Genomic DNA, 21,752 nt, shown 5'->3' with positions numbered 1-21,752 from the left:
GAACTGAATGGATTTATTGGATGCCCCCTTGTGTGAGTTAATAGAATGGACTGTGGACTGGAATGATCTCGAATCACATCATCTTAGTTCACTGATCATTTCCAAGATTTGTTTGATGGAACATTATTTCTGGGAAGATGCTAATAAGTATAAAATGAAAATAATGAAAATAAGTATAAAATGAAAATGTTGGGGAAGCACAAATTTAAACACATTACTTTGGAGCAGGTCTTCCTGAATATTTAAAAAACTACTATGCACCTAGAATTTCCCAGAGGAAGAAGTAGAGTATTTCTAAAATTAATTGCCTGTGGATCCCTGGGCATCAATAGGGATCTATGTGTCTAGGACACACACATAACAGGAGATGCTAAATTCACCGACCTCATTTTACAGATAAGAAACTCAGGTGCAGAGAGGGGAGGTGGTTTGTGTAAAGCAGCAGTACTGTAGCTTCTTTCCCATTGATTGAGAGGTTGGGGAGTTACTGGAGTTGCACTGGACTGGTCAAGGGCAGAGCTGGGCCAGGATGTCAACCTGGTGGCTCTGTTCTGCGACTCACTGACACATAGCCTTAAGTAAGACAGTTGTCTTTCGGATACCAACTTCCTCATTGAAAGAAAGAGAGACACAACATAATTTCTGTTTTACCTATTTGACAGGGTTGTTTTTTTGTCTGTGTGAGGGTTTAATGAACTCTAATACATAAGGGTATTGGGAAATGTGAGCATTTTGCAGGTGTTTAAAATTATTTACTTAATCTGACATTTTAGGATAGTGGCTCTGAAACTTCAGCATGCCTCAGAACCACCTGGAGGGCTTTTAAAAATACAGGTGGCAGAGTTTCTGGGTTCAGTGGGTCTGGGTGAGACCTGAGAATTTGCATGCTGATGCTGCTGGTCCAGCCCTCGGGCTTTGAGAACCACTGACCTAGGATATCCCAAAACAAAATATGTGGTGTCCAAACAATCCTGGGGAAACAGTAGACAGTTTTGATGCAGTAAATAAAAGTAAAAAGGGAAGAAAAACAGGGATGGAGAACTACTGTGAGCCAGGCACTGCGGAGGTAAATACTCCCCGCCCCAGCCCTGTGTTTCAAAGGAGTTCAGTGGCTTACAGGAGTTATGTAGTCAGTAATTTGGCAAAGTCGGAACTCAAGTCCAGGTGTCTATCTGCAGAGTTCACTCCCTTTCTGCTTCTCTCAAAGGACAGGCAAGAAAGTCATCTCTGAATCAGGCACAGAGCCATGCCCATGTAAGAAGAGGAAGCTTCGTTTGCCACTGTGGCACCTGAGAATGCAGAGGCTCTCACCGTTTTTACCCCCTTACAGTCCAGAGCTTGGCTGGTGTGATTTCTCTTGAGGCAGTATATCTCAGCCCTGAGTACAAAGGCCAGGCTGGCTGCATGTTCCAACTTGGCTTTTACTAGTTATATGTCCTTTGCCAAATTACCCAACCTCCCTGGTCCTCCATGTCCTTATCTATAAAACACATGGACAATAATCATATCCACCTTCTGGGGTTGTTATGACAAGTACATGAAATAATGTGGATACATTATTTAGCTTCATGCTGAAATGTTATTACTACATTCGTTGATAAGAACCAGAGAGAGCAAAAGGAAGATGAGACCCTGATTAACTTAGGTATTTAAAAAAATACATTTGGAGACTTGCAATTTATCTTTTTCTGACCTCACTGGTTCTTTGTGGCTGGGAGATACTGCCCCGAATTCTTCTATTCTTTTTCAGGGAAGAGAACAGAAAAGTCCATGAAAAGGGAGAGAATGCAATTGGACCCATCACAGAGTCTTCAGAATACAGTTTGTACTGGGCAGAGGGCAGGCCAAGTAGAGGGGAGGGCTGGGGGAAGGCTGGCAGCTGAGGCACCCAGAGGTAATTCTGCTCTGTACTGATGAGCCAGTGACTCATCACTAATTGCTTGGCTACGCTGGGGTCTTGCCCTCAGGATGATCACACCATTGTTCTGCCCTATCACAGGCCTTTTATTAAGGGAAGATGGGTGAAGATGAAGATGAATGTTGGTGAAGGTGAAAAGTTCACAGTAGTTGCCATGGGGATGACCTTATAAGGTTGGTGGAGGTTCCCATGGAAACCAGCATCTAGATGCAGCATTAACCATCCAGGTCTCTATCTTTCATCAATAGAGCTTCCCAAATTGAGAGGCCATGGAGAGGGAGGAGAAAGGGTTGAAATACCCCTCAATTCATTAACTGTCTCTCCAGGTCATCTCAAAAGCCACCTTCCTGGTGAAGATTTTCCTTAGTCTATTTCTTTGTTCTTTGAATTCCCTTTGTATGGCTCTCATGGCCATTATGACTCCTATTGCCTTGATATGAGACGAGATTTTAAAAGCTCCTAAATGATTTTAAAAGCTTTATCCTGAGCAGAACTCAATATCAACCTGGGTCTCAGCATATGCTTCAGCTCAGAGACCCAGTCTACATTCTTCCATTTCTGTGTGGCGGCTGGATTCTTCTTACATCGATGTTTGGTGTTCTACTCAAGTACCTTCATGGTCTCCCAGTGCCCACTGAATCAACCCACACTCTTCCTCTTGTCGTTTCTTTCTCACTCTATCCCTGACTACTCCTCACCGAAGCCCTTTACAAAAATCACCAGTGTTTTCTCACTCTTCTCTCATACCTTACTTATTTCTATCACCATTTTATTGTTTATACTTTAGAAGTTCCTGGGCTGCTTTTCTCTCTGAATATAGCCTATTTTCAAGTTCTGTATCCTTCTTGAGAGCCTCTTGCCTGAACTTTGATACTGTATCATCTTTTATTATTCTCTCATTGTCTTTTCTACCCTATAAAATGTTAACATCCTTGGGGGACAGGGATCAGATCTTTTACTTCTCAATGATTCCCTAAATATTTAAAAACAATTCACATTCAGTAGCTTCTTAAAACTGCTTAAATGTGTGGAAGATTTTGTAGAAATTGTTCATGGCATTATTTTAAGTATAATTCTATAAAATAAAGAGGTAATATGCAAATTGACTGCCACGCCCTTGCACAAAGATGGCCTCCCCCATATGGACACAAGATGGCCGGCAGGGCAGGGCAGGGCAGTTGTGGGTGATTGGGCCGACAGGGGAGCAGTTAGGCGTTGATCAGATTGGCAGGGGAGTGGTTAGGGGGTGATCAGGCTGGCAGGCAGAAGCAGTTAGGGGCAATCAGACAGGCAGGCAGGCAAGTGGTTGGGAGCCAGCAGTCCTGGATTGTGAGAAGGATGGGCCTAAATGGGCAGTTGGACATCCCCCGAGGGATCTAAGATTGGAGAGGGTACAGGCTGGTCTGAGGGATACCCCCACCCCCACCCATGCACGAATTTCATGCACTGGGCCTCTAGTGCTATATAATAAAAGGCTAATATGCAAATCGATTGAAATGCAGAATGACTGGTCACTATGACGCACACTGACCACCAGGGGGCAGACATTCAATGCAGGAGCTGCCCCTGGTGGTCAGTGCACTCCCACAGGGGGAGCACAACCCAGCCAGAAGCCCTGAGCCAGGCTCAGGCTGATGAGCATAGTGGTGGTGGCGGGAGCCTCTCCCACCTCCACCACAGCACTAAGGATGCTTCACTGCCGGCTTAGGCCCACTTAAGCCAACAGTTTGACATCCCCCAAGGGTTCCCAGACTGCGAGAGGGTGCAGGCTGGGCTGAACCCCCTCCCCCCCCCCCCGCAAGTGCACGAATTTCGTGCATTGGGCCTCTAATGAAAGATATAAAGATGAAGTAGACCTACCCCACAGATAACCGTTATACAAGTCAGTGTAAGCTATAACAGAAGCAGAAACTAAATTTTACAGGAAAAGGCAAGAATAGTTAAGAAGGAGAGTTTGTGTCTGTTATGGGGAGAAAGAAAGGAAACTTTGGAAAAAGTGATATTTGATACAGGCTTTGGAGGAGGGATAGGCTTTTAGAGGTGTGGAATGGGAGAGAGCACTCTAGAGAACACAGTGACTCTGAGGTGCTTTGGCTAAAATGGAAGGTGTAGGACAAGGGAGTATTGGGGCAAATGATGATAAAGTTGGATCTGGGTTCATCTAACACCAGGGAAGAAAGTTATCTTGAGGGAACCATAAGTGACTTTGAGCCATACATGACTTTATATTGAAGGAGCCATAAATAAAGTGACAATACATCCTGGTCACAAGATTGAACTGAGTTTGGCTGAGGGAATTTTGACCAGAAACCTGAACAGAGAATGTCTTAAGACACTGGATTTTGGCACCTGACCTTTTAATCAGCAGCAATGCAAAATTATGGAGTCTAATAGTCATCTGTGGACATGACCAGCCACCCACCAAATTATTTCCTTTCAAACCTTTCGCCTCTGCTCTGAAATTTCCCTCCCTGTGGGGAACTTACTCCATAGACAAGCTCTCCCACCATGCCATTCCAAGCCTTTGTGTCAGGGTCACGGGCTCCGTATTTTCCATCACTGACGATCTCAAGACGGTAGGAGTAGCCCACGTGCTTGGCAATCTCTGCTGCCAGCTCTACACAGTAGCCCTCATAGCGGTCATTGCCCTCGAACTGGTTGGCATTCTTCTTGAGCATCACATAAGGATCTTCCTGGTGGAGAAATGGGGAGACAGAGAATGTGGGTTATGCAATCACTGATGGTTAGGGAAGACTTCCGAGTGGCAGAGGAGGATGTCACCAACATAGGTTAACTTTGGGTAAGTCTCTCTAGCCCCTAAATCTACTCCTTGCATTTCTTCTCCCCCATCACAAAACTTCTTGAGTTAAGGAAACAAATGGTTAAAATAAGAATGTTTCACCATTGAGATGTGGTGCACAGCTTTTCAAATTATGTTCCAAAGTTCTTGTATTTTTTGGAGGTACCTCTTGGGGCACTGTGTTTGGGATGTGGACTCTAACTAGACTCAAGATCAATCATTAAAAATCATTTCAGCTTCACTTATATCTCCTGTAGGGGCTGGATCTTGGAAGACTTTCTTTGAAAACGGATTTTACTGGGGGAGGGTGGAATCTGAGTATGTTTTATTTATGGGGAAACTATGACTCAAAGGAGGCTAAGTGACTTATCCATGGGCACAAAGTGAAATCATGGCAGAGCCGGAGTGAAAAAAGTATCTGACTTCCAGGATTTTTTTTTTTTTACTCCCTCTTTCTACCTATGGCACAATTTTGGCAAGAATGACCAGCTTGCACTCCTGGGGATATCCTTTGTACAGGTGTAGCTTGCATTCCAGATAGGACAGCCTTGATAAAGGAGTGAGTACTCACTAGGATTGTAGTGACGATGTACGTTCTATTCTGGACACTTGAATTATCTCCCCCGGCTTGAGCATCAGTGGCTGCAGGGACAAACTTGTCATCTTCATTCCAGTAACCAATCTGTTAATGAGAGCAGGTGGTGATGTAAGTTGAGCCAGGATCCTTAGAACTGGCATACTCTGAGCTACCAGCTGATACCAGACAGGAAAGCAAGAAGCTCAGTGTCACACCATGCAACACTGAACACACCAGACTCTAAAGTATCTTATGGAATAAAGAACTAATATGCTAATTAGACTGGACAGCAGAATGACCTTCCGGAACACCCAGTGGGCAGGAGATGGGGCTGCAAGGGCCAAGGCAGCCAGGGCTGTAAAGGCCTACTCTTGCACAAATTTCGTGCATCAGGCCTCTAGTTGGTTGATAAAAGTAAGAGTCTAGATCAGTGGTCGACAAACTACAGCTCGGCAAGCCATGGCTTGTGAGCCACATGCGGCTCTTTGGCCCCTTGAGTGTGGCTCTTCCACAAAACACCGGATCTTCCACAAAATACCGACTTCTGCGCATGGGCCACGAAGTTTCAATCGCACTGTACGGGTGTGCCCGCACGTGGTATTTTGTGGAAGAGTCACACTCAAGGGGCCAAAGAGCTGCGTTTGGCTTGCGAGCCACGGTTTGCCGACTATGGGTCTAGATGCTGTTCAGCTTCTTCCAGCCTCACCTCCATGAACATCCTCACCATGATGGGCTAAGACTGGAAACTGCACTCTTCAAGGGGTGAGAGTTTAAGTGTTTGCACAGCTAAACTGTTTTATATAGTGCAAGCCAGGGCTTAATTCCCTGTAGTTGTTCACAAGGCCAAACCCTTTTGTCCCCTATGCCTATTAACCCTTTTCTACCTGAGCCCATTCTGAATTGTAGTGGAATCATATGATTAAGCATTGCATTCCTTTTACTTTCTTTTGAGGTTAACTCTATTTTTCCATATAGATTCAACCTCTTAGATGATGGCTATTTTTTCCTTTATTTATCTTATTACCAATTATAAACTATTATAATACTGAGCATATAGCAGTGCCTAAAAATATCAGCTAACATTATTTTTAAAAAATCAGCAAGTTATTTATACTGACTCATTTTCCAAGGTGTTTGACAAAATGTTTATTAGGTCCCTACTGTGTGCAAGGCTCTGAGATTGTATTGTAGCGCTGAGAGAAATACAAAGAAATCTATGAAATGGTTCTTATTCTGACAATTCCTTCAGTCTACTTTGGAAGACTTGACACACACATACTTGTGGCTCCAGAAGTAACAAGTGAGTGATTCAGATAGCTAGGGCCTAAGGAGCTCAGAGAAGCAGAAACCTAGTGTGGGAACCTATGCTGGGAAAAAGGCAGCAGAAGGAGGTAGGCCTCAAGGTCATGAGGAATGAATGGCTACAGTGTAGACTTTATTCTGAAGGCAACAAGGAATCATGGAAGGCTTGAGAAGACTGAAATGGCATGGTTAATACACATACACACACATCTCTGTTTCTATCTCTGTCTACATATGTCTTTAGACAGTTGTATTTTGTTTTGTGGTCATTCTGCTGGCTATACTTCAGTTCTCCACATCTCAGAGGCATGTGCCAATGGTCAACTCAAATGTCACCTTCACCCTGTTGTCATTCCCAGTCCCCTCAGTTGTAAATGATCAATTCTCCCTGCAACATCACTGTCATTAACAATAATAATAATTGCCAACGTTGGTTATATTATTGCTACAGCGGAAGCTGGGGAGTGACTGAGCTTGGTCTGGAACCATGGCAATCTGTTCCCAGAGGCAGCTTTTCAGGACTATGCTGTTCTTGCTAAAAGAGGACTTGGTCCTGCGCTGGAAATTATTAGTTAACTTTTGTCAAATGCTTATTATTTTCAGGCACTCTTCTAAGTGCTTTTAATGTTTTAACTCCTTTCATCCTCACAAAAACCTTTGAAGTGGGTAATTGTCATTCTCATTTTAAATGTGAAAAAACTGAGATGTAGAGAAGTGAAGTAACTTTTCCAAGACCACAGGAGAGTCGTGGAGCTAGTATCTGAGCCAGGAAGGCTAAGAGTAGGGCCAGGCCCTACCCTGCGCCAATAAGCTTCCAGGCAACACCTGAGTGCCTGGTGTAGGTTCCTATTGGCTCTGTGGTCTAGCTGATTGCAGGTCAGTCCCCATTTCTCCACGATGATGCGGGCTCCTTGTGGACAAGGCTGGAGGTCTAGTCATTCTAGAAGCCCCTTCTTAGCATGCATATTCTTTCCCAGAGAAGCAGCACAAGAAATGTTTATTGAATGAATGATTGTATCCAACATGGAGACTGTTGACCAGACAGGTGCTGAGACACTTCAGAGGCCTGAAGAAGGAGCCCGTCTCTCAGGGCACTAGGTCAAGAATGACCCTCAGTGTAGGATGAGGGTGATGTTACCTGTGTAGGGCACTTTTACTCGTCATGGAAGGAGACATTGCTCTCTAGGGACACAAGAATCAGAAACTTATATTTCCAGAATATTGAGCTGGAAGAGAAGCCTGAGCAATCAGTTCTTTCAACCCCTTCTTTTAACAGAGAGCAAAACAGAGGCTCAAGACCACGGTGCAGTTTTGCCTCCCTCCCTTTGCTTGGATGGTTGTCGATGGAACCCTAGGGCATCTGTGGACCCTCTCACCATTTTCATGGGAGGAGTGTGGCAGTCCAGGATGAGGAGGAAGCTCAGCAACTAATTTCTCTAAAATCTACAGTGTATTAATTGGTGTTATTTTATAAAGTGGGAGCTTGATGGTTAAGAGATTGATCTTTGGTATCAGACAAATCTGGTTTAAAAGGAAGACTTCCCTAATTGCTACCTGTATGACATTGGGCTAGTTTCTTGACCTCAGTGGGCCTCCTTTCCTGCTTTGTAGAATGGATACAGTAATACCTGTCTCGTGGGGCTGCTGTGAGGACTCAGTGCATGTACAACAATGAGCATAGTGTGTCGTTCATATTGTTGTCAGGAAACTAAAAAGTAATAGTCTATTCAGTAGGGTAATGCCTGATTGAAGGCTAACAGGCTTCTATATTGCAAGACATTTCACTTTCAATTTGCTATTGAACATTATCAATCACCACAAGGCGTATATATTGTGGAGCATTTTTCAAACATATTTGACAATGTAACCCTCTTTATATGCAAAATGTCCAAGGATAAGTGGTCCCCAAACCACAAAACACTGCTCTAAAATATCAAGTTATTTTAATAAAAGGCAGGAGAAAACAAAACAAGTTAAATCTGCACAGATCAGATTTACATGGATTGGAAAGAGACTTTAATTTTTAAGGATAGTAGTCCTTACCTAGAGGGTATTATGCTAAGTGAAACAAGTCAGTCAGAGAAAGACAAATACCATATGATTTCACTTATATGTGGAATCTAAAGAACAATATAAATGAACAACAAAACAGAAACAGACTCATAGATACAGAGAGCAGAGTGAAGATTGCCAGAGGGGAAAGGGTGAGGTGACTGAGTAAAAAAGGTGAAGGGATTAAAAAGTACAGATTGGTAGTTATGAAATAGTCACAGGGATATAAAATATAGCATAGGAAATACAGTCAATAATTTTGTGATAACTGTGTATGGTGCCAGATGAGTACTAGAAATACTAGGGGGAACACTTTGTAATGTATATGATATCTAACCACTATGTTGTGCACCTGAAACTAATAAAAATAATATTGAATGTAAACTATAATGTAAACTATAAATAAATAGTTTTAATTTTTAAAAAAGGACAGTGGTCTTTTAAAGCTGGTATCACAGCACTAGTGTTAAATTGGAATCTATAAAAAATTATTGTATAGCTTGGCCTATATACAGATACTTTGATATCAAAAGCTAGAGGAATAGTTAAATGTTATGAGCAAGCTTATTTTATTCCTAACCTTCTTATAGGGAAATAAAACAATATCACCAGTCAGAAGAGCTGTGTGCTGCCAAGACCCAGCTTGTACTTCATGTAATCTAGCAGGGTGAGAAATCTGGTTCCACAGTTTGATTAAAAAAAAAAAAAAAGCTGGCAAAGATTTTTGAAGAGACATTGCACTTTGGAGATGAGAGAGCAAATTTCCCTTTCTTAGAGAAATGGGTTGGATTATTATATAGCACTTTGATTCTCTACTGAGGATATGCAGGAACTTTGATTCTCTCTGAATATAAATCAGAGCCAGTAGTTTGGTAAAGATTAGGGCCCACTGTTCAGGAGAGGATTTAAATAATTCTGACAGTGAGAGGTCTTCTCTTGGGGCCAGTTATCATTTTTGATCTTCTGTTTTCCATCTACCTCTAAAGATTCTTTGAATGTAGGAAATGACTCTAGTAGATCAGATTTTTTTTTAAGTGAATGAAGTCTAAAAAAGGAGATAATCATAGAACAATTAAATTCAATTGATCTACCTTGCACAGTCATTAAGTCAAATTTACACATTTGTATCTCTTGGCTGCCTTTGAAGCCACAGCCCCTGAAGCCCAAAATAAGTCCATTATAATACATTTTTAAAAAGTAAGTGGCCTATTGTGGCAAAGACAGCTAAGTGACCACCAAGATTCTTGTTCGCCTAACATGGCATAGAAGTGTTGGTGAAAGTGGCTACCTAGTCAGCAATTTCATTTCCCAGCCTGCCTTGTGTGGAGGTGGGTCAGGTGATTGGGTTCTAACCAATGGAATGCATCAGAAGTGATGCACAGATCTCCTAGCCTGACTCCACCAAAACTGCAGCACAGTTTCCACTTTCTCTCTTTCCTGTCTGCTGGCTGGATGTTGATAGCCAGAAAAACCCAAGCAGGCAGTGGAGCCTCCCTAAGCCTGAGTCTTAACCAGAGCCCTCAGCCCAAAAACTGGTCACCAGGTGAACAAGAATTAAGCTTTTACTGCATTCAACTCCCGAGATTTCAGAGTATATCTTTTACTACACCTAGGGTTATTTTAACTACACACTTAAAGAACTTAAGCTTAATGCATTTACGTGTGACCTTGAGTCCTGCTTGAGGAGTTCTTTCATTGAATTTCCCAGCATTTTTGTTTCTCCTTATTTTCTGGCAGATCTATGAAAATATGGGCCAGAGTATTATGCTCCCTGGTTTCCCAGCAACATTCAATAAACTGCCCACTCATCTAATAAGCAACCACTTTTTTGCATGTGCTTACTGTGGATGTAGTAAATAACGCACCTGTGGTCCCTGCTTTTAGACATTTTAGTCCTGCTTTTAGACATGTAGTCCTTTCTTTTGAATGTTTTAGTATTAAGGAGGTGGAAAAGTGGGGAGGAAAGAGAATACATATCTAGACCAGGGATCTGCACACTTCATCTATAAAGAGCCAGACAATAAATACTGTAAGCTTGGTGGGTCATCCCATCTCTGCTGCACCTCCTCATCTCTGCTGGTGTGATGCAGAAGCAGCCAGAGACAAAATATAAACAAATGAGTGTGGCTGTGTTCCAAAAAGACTTTATTTATGGACATTAATATTTTAATTTCATATAATTTTCACATCATGAAGTAGTCCTCTTTTGATTTAGCTCAACCATTTAAAAATGTAAAACCATTAGCTCACAGGCTATACAAAAACAGGCAGTAGGCTGGATTTGGCCTACAGGCTGAAGTTTGCCAACCCTGATCTAGATCAATGAACCAATAAGAACACATCAGAAGAAATAAATATGCTGAAGAAATAAAATGGAATAGTTACTGTGCTGGGTGGGTGGGGGCTCCTTTAAATAGCTCGGTCAGGGATGGGCACTGCAACATGACTTCACTTGAGCTGAGATCTGAAGGACCAGGAGAGACATAGCACATGGAAGTGCAATGATAGGGAATGCCAGGTACAGAAACAGAAAGATGCCATTAGAGCTGTGGAGCACTGAGCTAGAGAAAAAGGATCAAGAGCTGATGTTCACAGGGAAGAAGCATCTGGGGTTCTGCAGGCCATGGTAAGGCATTATATTATATGTTATCGGCAATAGAAAGCTACTGAAAAGTTTGAAACAGGGGAGCAATATAACCTGATACATATTTGAAAATTATTATCCCAGCTCTTGTGGTGAAAAAACGTAGGATCCTCTTGTAGAGAGGCAGGAACATAGACAGTAGGACTGGTGGCTGGAAAGGAGGCTCTGAATGGGTCCAGGCAGGTGTGGAGGTGGTGTAGGCTCTGGGGTCAGCAGTGGTAATGAAGAAAAGTACTGGGATTGAAGTTCTGTCTTAGAGTGATAACAGGATGTGGTATGTCTAATGTTGAGTAGTGAGGATTTAAAGCAAAACATCCAAAGGATAGATGAAATGGAGGGTTGCAAATTTTTTGGAACATTAAATTACTCCTGACATCAGCAGGGCTTCATGTCACTTTAGTCTTCTTTCATTTCCAGTTATACACAGGATCAGAACTAGGAATAATAAACTTGGGGCAGGGCAGAAATACTCAAATCAAGTTGAAATGAGAGGTAGATGTTTGTAATCAGGTCCCAAACTAGCTCCAGGACCAAGGGTGATGGGCAAGGATAGTGAAATCAACAATGCTGGCCCTTGATGAAAAGCCTTGGAGAATTTTCTCTACACTTCTCCCTTGGCAGTCATTTATCAGAATTTGTCATCTCGCCTGAATTTACAAGGTATTTTGTTGGGATAGAGATCCCTACACATTAGTACCCCACAGTGAAATGGAATCTCTGAATGGGATTTCCTGAGGATTAACTTGAGGAGAGCCAGTGCCAATTCTAGCATTTAAAGCTCCTAAGCTTTAGAGCACACACATTTCAGTGGGATGTCAAATTGGACCCAGAACCTAGAAAGCATGTTGGCACATCATTGGGCAGGATACACCTGAATACCAGGAGTGTTTCCATGGCTCCAAATCAAGCAGTAGCGCTTCTTTATTACCTCCATCAGGTATGGTCGTGTCATGTTCACCGAAGCCAGCCCAACTAGGTCACCCTTAAACCTCAGAAATTACTTTGCTAGGAGGATGATTGAGGAAAAGTCCTAAAGCCACACATGTGGGGAAATTGATTTTCTGAAATTCAGATCCCCTGTAAACAAAGGATGCTTAAGCTCACATTCTAAGGAGGGATTTAGTCATTGAGAAGTAAGTTGAAAAACAGGCTCAGGGTCAGAAAAATAAAGCACAGCCATTTGCTTGTGGATTTTAAGGTTACTCTGTTTTTTCTCTTTGCTGATTTATCCATTTTATGGGCTTACACAGCTTGACTCATGCAAATTCAAGACTAACCAAAAAAATAAAAATAAAAAATCCCTGTGGCTTAAAGAATGGAGTTGAAACAAACAGACAGACGGACAGACAGACAGACAACATGGGTTGAATGTCCATTACACTTCAGGTGCTACTTTGGAGACTCCCTCACTACAGACACTGGAGGTAGCAGGCATTGTTTCATTTTAAACCGACAGTAACCCTGTGAGGTAAGGACATTATCTCCCTTTTGGAGATGATGTCACTGAGGTCCAGGGAGGCTAAATAACTTGTTTAAGGTCACATGGCTGGTAAAGAGTAAAGCAGAGATTTAAATCCTGGCCTGGGCACAGGGACGTGTATGAAAGTGAGAAGGAACATGGTGTATTCAAGGAAATGAAAATTGATTAGCATGATGAGTAGAGGAAGGGAGTGTCAAGGGTCAAGGTCAGAGACATTGGTGGAGTGCAGAGCATATAAGATCTGACACAATTCTGAATGTTTTTTTCAAGGATTTAAATGTTATTCTAGAGATTTGAATATCCACATATGTTATATATTACATATATACACACACATGCACCTATTTTTTCATTCCTACTTCTGTATGGAACATGGAGTAAATGTGACCAAGTGTGGATTAGAACAGGATGGTTAACTACATCAGTAACACCATTGTTAAGATCTTACTTCAGACTCCCTCAGGAATAGCAGTAGCATTTTGTACATATATATTACTTTATATTTTTAAGGTACTTGACCATCTCTTGGATCTTCACAAGAACCCCAAGACAAGGCCTAGATTTATATCTCCATTTTGCAGATGAGAGAATCTGTTCTCAGAGAGAGGAACTGACCTGCCCAGAGTTCCAGCTGGTTCGTGGCATAGCTGAGTCTAGAATTCTCATTTCCCGAGTCTCTCCAAAAGGTGGGCTCACAAAGCCCTCAGCTCTGGCCCAAGCCTCTGAGGCTCAGCCCTCTCTCCTCCCTATGGAAAGGAAGCAAAGGGACTTTTACCTTCCGGATGCCATCATGCTTCATTTCAATCACATGGAGGGTATAGTTGGTCCGGCGTCCTTTCTCATTGAACTGCACGTTTCCTGTCAGGCCTTCAAACCGCACCTGGAAAACAAAGTCAAGTGGCAGCCAATGAACTCAACAAAGTGTTCTTCAACTCTGTTGGCTTTTTTTGCTGAAGTTAAAATTCAGAACCCCAGAATGTTACACAGGATGGGGTCCCGGAGTAGCATCAATACTAAAGAACTCTCTACTCCCTTGCCCATAGCAGGTATCACTACTAGAGCACAGTTCTCTTTCCTACTAAACTGAGATTCATTCTGAAAACATTTTTATTTTCTATCACTGTAGGCTAACAATAGCAATGAATCAAAGTCCATCCCTAACAAGACATCTCTGAGCCATCTCCCATCAAACACCCCCACCAAGAGCACCACCCCTCCTCAGACACATACCCTTCAGATAAAGAAACTGAAGGAGGCCTGCTAAGGAAAGGGGCTGGTGTGCCATCCTTGGAAAGTCAGGAGAAGACCTAGACTAGAAGCCAGCCTTATGGTGCTTTGGGCTGTGCTTGGATATAGTTTCTGAATTCTTTGTGAGGCCAGGGAATAAAATACTTGGGCATCTAAAGACTGGAATTGGGAGACCTAAAGTTTCCCCCAGCTTTCCTCTGAACAGCTGCGTGACCTTGGGCAATTCACCACTCTAAGCCACCAGTTTCTAAAATTCCTGCCCCAGGTACCTTAAATGACATAGCAAATGAAAGTGTTATGAAAAGTTAAAAGCACCTGAGATAAGTCTTTATGTTAAGAGAGCAGACCAGGCTTTTAGAAGGTCTCAGTTGGTTAAAACAGAATTTGTATTGGAACCCCAAAGAATGCTGCATGGGATTTCTTCTCCACAAAGGAGTCAGATTAAACCTTCATGGTCTCTTAAGCTCAGATTGAAGGTCCAGTGGTCAACAGGGGCATCCAAGCATTTTGGGCCAAGTCTGCTGCTCTGGATGTAACCAATAAATCTCACCCAAGTACACCCTCAGACTTAGGATGAGTCTAACTGCATATCATTGGCTCAGGTACCAGAAACTACATTCTCTAATGGTGACCAGCTGTGTGTCCTTAGATCAGTCTGGCCTAAGGCCACAGAGGCGAGTCTCTAGTTGTTACCAATACGAAGTTGGCCTTGTACCCCAGCACTGTTTATTCCCCACTTCTTCAAAGAGCTTAAAAGGAAGCTTTGCGGTGTTTTAACTTTTTTTTCTGACAGTGACCAACTCCTCTGGCATCAGAAGGTATAAGAATAGTTGTGTGTGTGTGTGTGTGTGTGTGTGTGTGTGTGTGTGTGTGAGAGAGAGAGAGAGAGAGAGAGAGAGAGAGAGAGAGAGAGAGAGAGAGAGAGAGAATGTGTATGTGTCTGCTCTGAGGCTGAGGCTGACCCTCTCATCACCTTGTGGTGTGAATTCACAGTGGGGAGGCTGTGACAGGCCCACAGTGCTGAGCAAATTACACAGCAAGCACTTCACACTCCCAGGTGAAATCTGGAGAAATCTCACTCTGGAAAGTCTATTCTGGCTTTGCTTTTCAGAAAGAAAACAAAGCACAGACCCTGCTACAAAGAATAAGAAAAAGGAAGCAATTCCAATCTGTCAGCAACTTTGCCTTCTCACCTTGGCCATCTCCTGCCCATTTTAAGCTTTTCCATTCATTCAGGTTCAAGGGTTGCTAAGTACCAGCTTAAGCGACTCATTTGAAAAAACAGATGGGGATAGATGTGCTGATGACTGGATTTTAGACTGGTTTTCCCAAACAGCAGTGTCATTAATGATCCAAATGGGCACCTACATTTTGGCCCAGTCTCAAGTCTCATACCAATTATCCATGGCAGATTGCATGATGAGTCTATGACTGTTTCCCCATTTGTTTAATTGGACCAGTTAGAGTTCAATGTATTTTAAGGTTATTTTAAGGATTAAATGAGGTTTTATGATCAATCTTTGGTCTGCTCTGACCATCCATAGCTCCAAGAGCCCAGCTGTTAGTTAGCTCATCATCCACACCTTTATAGCTATTCTTTCTCAGGAGTTTGCCTTCCCTTTGAAATTGGGTCTTGAGTCCAAAAGGCAGGGACTGTTTTACACTCCTATTGCCTACTTCATCCCAGACCTCAACTAATAAAATGCTGGGCCTTTATGTTGATATTCTTGATTGTTGGCCAATAGATTGTGAACACACAAAGAGTGAGAGGAAGAACAGATATTCTTCAGTTAAGGTCCTGGGATGGGCTTCCAGGAGTGACAATGCCCTCTCCCCCACCTCCTGGTCATGCAATTATATATGTATATGCATGTGTACATTTTTATGGGCAAAAGAGTCCAAAGCTCTTTTTTTCTTCTTTTTTTTAAAAAATCATATCCTCAGAGGATCTATGTCTCCCAGATGCTAAGCCTGATTTGGGGAGCTGGATCTTCTCTGTCAGCCAGAGCCTACATATGCTCATTCTAATGCCTACTCCTTCCTGGAGCACTGAGGGCTCATTAATATTCAGAACGGCTCCCTGGATGTCAGACAGGGGGCAGACAGGCGGCTGATGATCTCCACTCTGCTGCTAGGGAAATTATAGCAGGATGAGGGGTAGGGATGTACAGATATTGCCCAAGACCATGTGCTGTTTGTTGCTGGCTGGGCCACAGCTCTTGCGTCTCCCCTGGGTTTCAGGGCAGAGCAGTATGTGTGCAGAGTGAGGTAGCAAGTCCACGTGGATTGGAGTTTCAGTGTTGCCACTAACTAGTTGTATAATTTTGGGAAGACGTTTTTAGCATTTCTGAAGCTCAGCTTCTCCATTTTTAAAGCACAATTAATAAGAGTAGCTACCTCAGAGTAATATATTTAGGATTCAATGAGGTCAAACATGTGAAGTATGTTCAGAGTCTTGTACCTAATAAGCCCTTAACACATCATAACTGGTATTACCATTATTTTTAGAACTTGACTCCCTAGTATTCTAGTCCTCCAGGTAGCTGATGCTGGGCCTTCAGGCCTAAGTCACAGACATTCCAGCTCTAACACAAGAGGAACCACAGGCCCCTGCCTAAAGTGTGACTCAAAGGTCAGTGGTCAGGGTAACAACCTGAGCCCCTAACCCTGGTGCTAAGGACTGAATGTCACTGGGACTTACCCAGCCCATTGTGGGCACACCATTGTTCTCTAGTGGTGTGACTACTTTAATAGATGGGTCTGGAAAGCAAAGTGAAGAGACAGTGGCCATGTCTGTAAGTGAAAAGGTCTCAGAAGTCAGTGTATACAAGCAAAGGCCCCTTGGTCCACAAGACAGGCCTGGATTGGGGAGAGGAGCCCTGGATGGGATCTGGTCCAACCTTTGCTAAGCTGTTGTAAGACTCCGAGTCACTGTCCACTCTGGACTGGCTGCCTCAGCTACAGAGTGAGGGAAAATGGGCATCATTACATCATTACTCTCTAAGACCTCTTTCAGCAATATATTCTGTGATTGTGGGTACTGAACAAGGATCTTGAAAAGGGATAAGTTTGAACAGTTGATCTTAGGGTCAGAATTTTGGGTTTTGTTTTCATTTTTGTTTTTGTGACTAGTTCCTCCCCACCCCCAGGAGGGATGGAAGGGAATTTCTTGCAGGCAGGTCTTGCCTTCTGATATCATCCCCAGTGTGTGGCTCAGGCATGGGCATGCTGTCGGGGAGCAGTGATTGACTGCTAGAGAGGCAGGCACCTGTATTGACTCCAAGACAAATACAAGCAATCATTTTTCTTTTGACTAAGGTAACTGCCTCCTCGAAAATCCTACTGAAGTCATAAGCAGAAGAATGAGTATACATTACAACCAGAAAGATGTGGGTTAGACCACAGGAAAAATAATTAGATGCTTGGAATTCTTAGAGGCGGTTGAGACACAGGAACCCTCTCTCCTACCTCCTCATTGTCATGACTAAATAAAGGGAAGTCTGTAGGGGATTTGAATGATCTCAAGGTCACACAGAGGGTATATCAAAGTCACACAGAGAGCCAGGGACCCAGCTGAACTTGAAACCAGCTCTCCTGCTTCCTGGTTCAGAGCCCTTCTTGCCACCCAGGTTGCTTCCTAGGCTGCATCACTGCCTCATGGTGGTATCAGAATATCCTCCCAGGGACGTCATTAAGATGGGAGAGGCAAGGGAGTGAAAAGGGTTGTGCAGCTGAGGGCAAGTTCCTAGCTTCTTCTAAGTCAGGAATGTTAAATACAGAACCCATGTGTATAATTTTTTTGTCTTGCTTCTTCAGAAGACATATTCCTAATTGGAGATTTATACTCGTCCCTATTGAATCTGGATTCAGCCTCAAAATCCTTTGCAATTGATTGGAGTGGGCATGACCATTTTCTGTCCCTGCTCTTTAACGGTTCTTAACTGCAAACAAAATTGATGACTGCAATGCTGAGAAGCAAGGGAAATGAATCGCAAGTACTGAGACTCACTGTCAGAGCACCTTCATGAAATGTGCACAGAGAGCTAAGGTCACGAAGAAATCCTAAAAGCCGGGGCACGACGGGAGAGTCTCTAGGAGACCACTGAAGTGGTTCACTTTCATCCCTATGAATTTCAAGTCCCCTTTCCAAATACAGAGTCGTTGCCATCCCTTTTTAGCATAGTCCCTAAGCAGAAAATACAGCTTTTACACTACCAGGAATGATTATTGTTTTTAATTTCTACATGAGCTTCCATGTAATGCCAAGAGCCACACACACAGTGCAGTGGTGCTCCAAACAGGCATGCTCCACCTTTTAAATAGCAACATTTCAGCTGAGACTGATGTTGAAATGCCCTATGAGGCTCCCAGAAGATGGGCAGACACTGCCAGTCTCACCTGCTGCAGGGCTCTCTGGATGTCGATCCCCTGGCCCCAGGGCACAGCTGGGTTAGCCAGGCAGTCCCCAGCATTTCCCCGGCGGGATATATCGATTCTTTGCCTCCTCAGGCTCTGGAAAGCCTCAGCCATCACCTTCACCCCATCGTAGGTGAGCGCAGAGGTGTACTGGTGGGAGGAATGGAGACAGTTAGGTGACAGAGAGCACTGACAGGGAGGCAGGAGGGAGCTGTGTCTGGGTAGATGCTTCCTGGTGATGAGCATGCCTGGAGTGGGCCAGATACAGGGCATGGGAGGAGGCAGTGGTGAACCAGGCGGTGCCTGCCCCTTACATGGGGGCTGCTATGAATTGCTAGCCAGTATTGCCCTCCTGAACTGTGTCTTACTGTCTGTGACTTTGGAAGAGAAGCTGGAAGTCTAGATTTTTGTGTGCAGTCTTGCAATTTTATAATTTTTAGCTCATTGGGGGGGAAAAGAATGCATAGATTAAATTCAACACATCTGTATCATCTGATAGAATCCATGAAAATACAGTTGCTTTTATCCATGTTAGAGTCACCAATTGGGAACTCAGAGGAGCTGTTTATTCCACCATCCCTTGTGACAGTAAAACAAAAAATAATCCAGGAAGGGTAAGCACTTAGCTATTTCTACATGTGGCTCACCCAGTGCCAGGTTTACAAACTTTTCCTTTGTGCTTATTCATGATAACTCTCATTCCAGCGCCGTCGTCCCCTCCCCCGGCTCCTCCCTTTGCCTAAAGGAGGATAAGATGTTGAAACAGAACCAGGATAACAATCCAGGATAATATTTCCTGGCTTTGGGACTCATGTCTGTCATCTTTGTTAATTAGTCCCCAATGCCTAGCATGTTCTCTGGCAATTTCAAGGTTCACAACAGAGGGTTGTAGGATGAGTACTAGTATATAAGTATTTTTCCAGTTTTTAACTTTCATTCTCTCACATTTGATATAATATGTACATATTACATTTTGCTATTTTTATAATCTCCAATCTTTTCAAAACTGGGGTATTTACATATTTATTAACTGCTATGTGGTTTGCTTATTGCTTTAAAACACATTTGTGATTTTGTTTGCTTAGGTTCATATTGAAATACATCTTGTTTTGAATTGCTAAGTGGGTTTGGGCAAAAGTAGGAGGAGACACATCCCAGTTAAATGTCCTGCCGCTCACACAAAGATATTAGCCTAGTGACAAGAGAAAGTCACAGAGGATTCCCTGATTTGCCCAGATAAACACATCTGGCCTCAGGATCCTGTTCAGTGCAGTGTTCCACAGAGTCCCTGCCATGACATGGGAAAGAAAAATTACCTTCTGCCTGTATTCTAAACCATTATCAAATAGCAAACAAAATAGATTTGGGCTGCAGGATTTAGAACTGCATTGCTGGGAAGTGGGCAGCAGACAGTCCGCATGATAATTGGGACTTGTCTCTCTGAGGCAGTGAAGTGCTTAATATTACTTAGATTTTCCTGATTTTTAGCTGTGTACATGGCTGACCAGAATAAGGGCCGGCTCACTGCACAACTCAAGGAAGCTCAACCAACAAACAAAAAAAATGCGAACAGCATACTCTAGAGCTGTGCAAAATGGTGCGCCTGCCCAGAACAGAGACACCCTTTTTTCAGCCTTCACTGTGGCTAGCTGGGGCTAGGTTTCTAAGACATAGCCAGTAGCACGTGGGTGGAAGATCTATGTGCAACTTCTGAAGAGGGCTCTTAAAGGAAACAGTTGTGCTTTTTATTTTCCTGTTCTCCTTCCTGCTGGGTAGACTACTGAGGTAATGGTTGGAGCTTCAGCAGCCATTTGGGCTATAAGGTGGCTCCAAACGCTAAGGACAGCAGAATAAGAAAATAGAAGATGCCTGAGTGTTTGATGATTTGGATCTGTTATATAAGCCCTGGATTGCTGACTTCTGAATTTTGTTTATATGAGAGCAAAACAAAATGTCTCTTTTGTTAAAACCGTTGTCATTCTGGATTGTCTGATCTTTGGACCCTCAGTCATTATGGGTATATTTTCCTTAGCTTGTTCCTCTTAGAAAGCCTGTCCTTCTCAAATGGCTAACACTGTGCAGAAATCTGAGGCCGGCCATGGGGCCAGTTTGGTCCTTTATTCTCTGCTGCCCATCCCTTCACCTTAGGTCTCTTCCAGTCCACCCGGGTGTGGTCTCGAGAGTCGCTGTTCTTCCACTGCTGCATGATCTTGGCTGGGATGGTGTCTGTGTAGTTCACCAACTGGAAACCTGTCACATTTGCTCCACTCTCCTTGAATTTGTTTAAGTCAATGTCCATGAAACCCTGTGCAGGGAGGAGGAGGAAGAAGTCAGAATACGTTGCCTGGATAAATCCATTTAACCATGTTACAGAAACACAGGATTTTCCAAACTGTTCCAAAAGGTGGAACCGACTTAATAGAGAGGCAGTTGTGCCTCCCTTCCTTCTGAACTTGGTTATCCCTTAGTTTGTGCACAAAGTTGGCACAGTGATTAAGAGTGCTTGCTTAGGAGCCAGCGGTACTTGGTTGAAGTAATGCCTCTGCTACGCACAGCTATTAGTGATGCTACATTGTACTAAGTTACCTGATGGTTTCTTGTCTCAGTAATGGAGGGTAGGTTATTGGGGAGAAGAAGCAATGCAATGATGCATGCCAAGTGCATCGTGCAGACAGAATGATGAATAAATGGTGGCTTGGATTATTATGATGCCATAGATGCAGAAGAGAATAGAAACATAGGAGGTTGTCTCCTCTTCCACTCCCACCCTCCACCCCTTTGAGAGGAGGGGAACCTGAGTCCAAGCTCCCGTGGGCTCCCCAGAGTCACACGAGTCTGTGGAAGAGGCTGGATTCTGGTCATCCCTTGCCCTGTGCTCTTTCCTGTACCACAGACTGGAGATTTACTCAGTGAGGCCTAAACAACGGTAACATCTACAAAGGATTCTTTAGTGGGAATGAAACTTTCCTTCTGATTTGGTGAAGTTCATTTTAACTCAGGAAGTCTTCAACTTAAACAGGAAACCTTGCATTTGTGTAATATATTCTGTAATGTACAGTACTTTCATATCTCCAGCCTCATTTCCATTTATGAGTTTATAAAGTAGACATTATATGTCTATTTGCCAAATACAGACACTGAGATGCAGTTGGAGAATCGACTTGCATAAAGGCAATTCACTGAGTTAGCTCTTTGCTCAGTCACTCACTCCTTGTGCAACAAACATTTTTGAGAACCTATGAAGCACTATTCTAATAGTGAATAAAAAAAGTTCCTTCTCTTATGAAGCTTACATTGTAGTGAGCAAGACGATTA

At 43.2% G+C, this 21,752-nt stretch overlaps 1 protein-coding gene across 4 annotated transcripts in view; it reads right to left on the bottom strand.

The window, feature by feature from the left end:
* Positions 1-21,752, bottom strand: part of GRIA1 (glutamate ionotropic receptor AMPA type subunit 1) — a 274,292-nt gene that overhangs the window by 84,957 nt on the left and 167,583 nt on the right. For all 4 annotated transcript variants that reach the window (XR_013996097.1, XM_081093140.1, XM_081093141.1 and 1 more), the window contains exons 6-10: positions 20,581-20,742; positions 18,420-18,587; positions 13,549-13,653; positions 5,290-5,400; positions 4,405-4,611 (exon numbers count right to left, since the gene is read on the bottom strand). Coding sequence is in view for 3 of the 4 variants with exons in the window: in XM_081093140.1 (XP_080949266.1) it covers positions 4,405-4,611; positions 5,290-5,400; positions 13,549-13,653; positions 18,420-18,587; positions 20,581-20,742 (753 nt within the window). In the remaining variant the exon portion in view is untranslated. The remainder of the gene's footprint in view (positions 1-4,404; positions 4,612-5,289; positions 5,401-13,548; positions 13,654-18,419; positions 18,588-20,580; positions 20,743-21,752) is intronic.

Source organism: Myotis nattereri (genome assembly GCF_964212035.1).
Source record: "Myotis nattereri genome assembly, chromosome: 5".
In the NCBI taxonomy this organism is placed as follows: Eukaryota; Metazoa; Chordata; class Mammalia; order Chiroptera; family Vespertilionidae; genus Myotis; species Myotis nattereri.
Note: the sequence above shows the minus strand (reverse complement) of the source record. Positions and strands in the feature narration are given on the sequence as shown.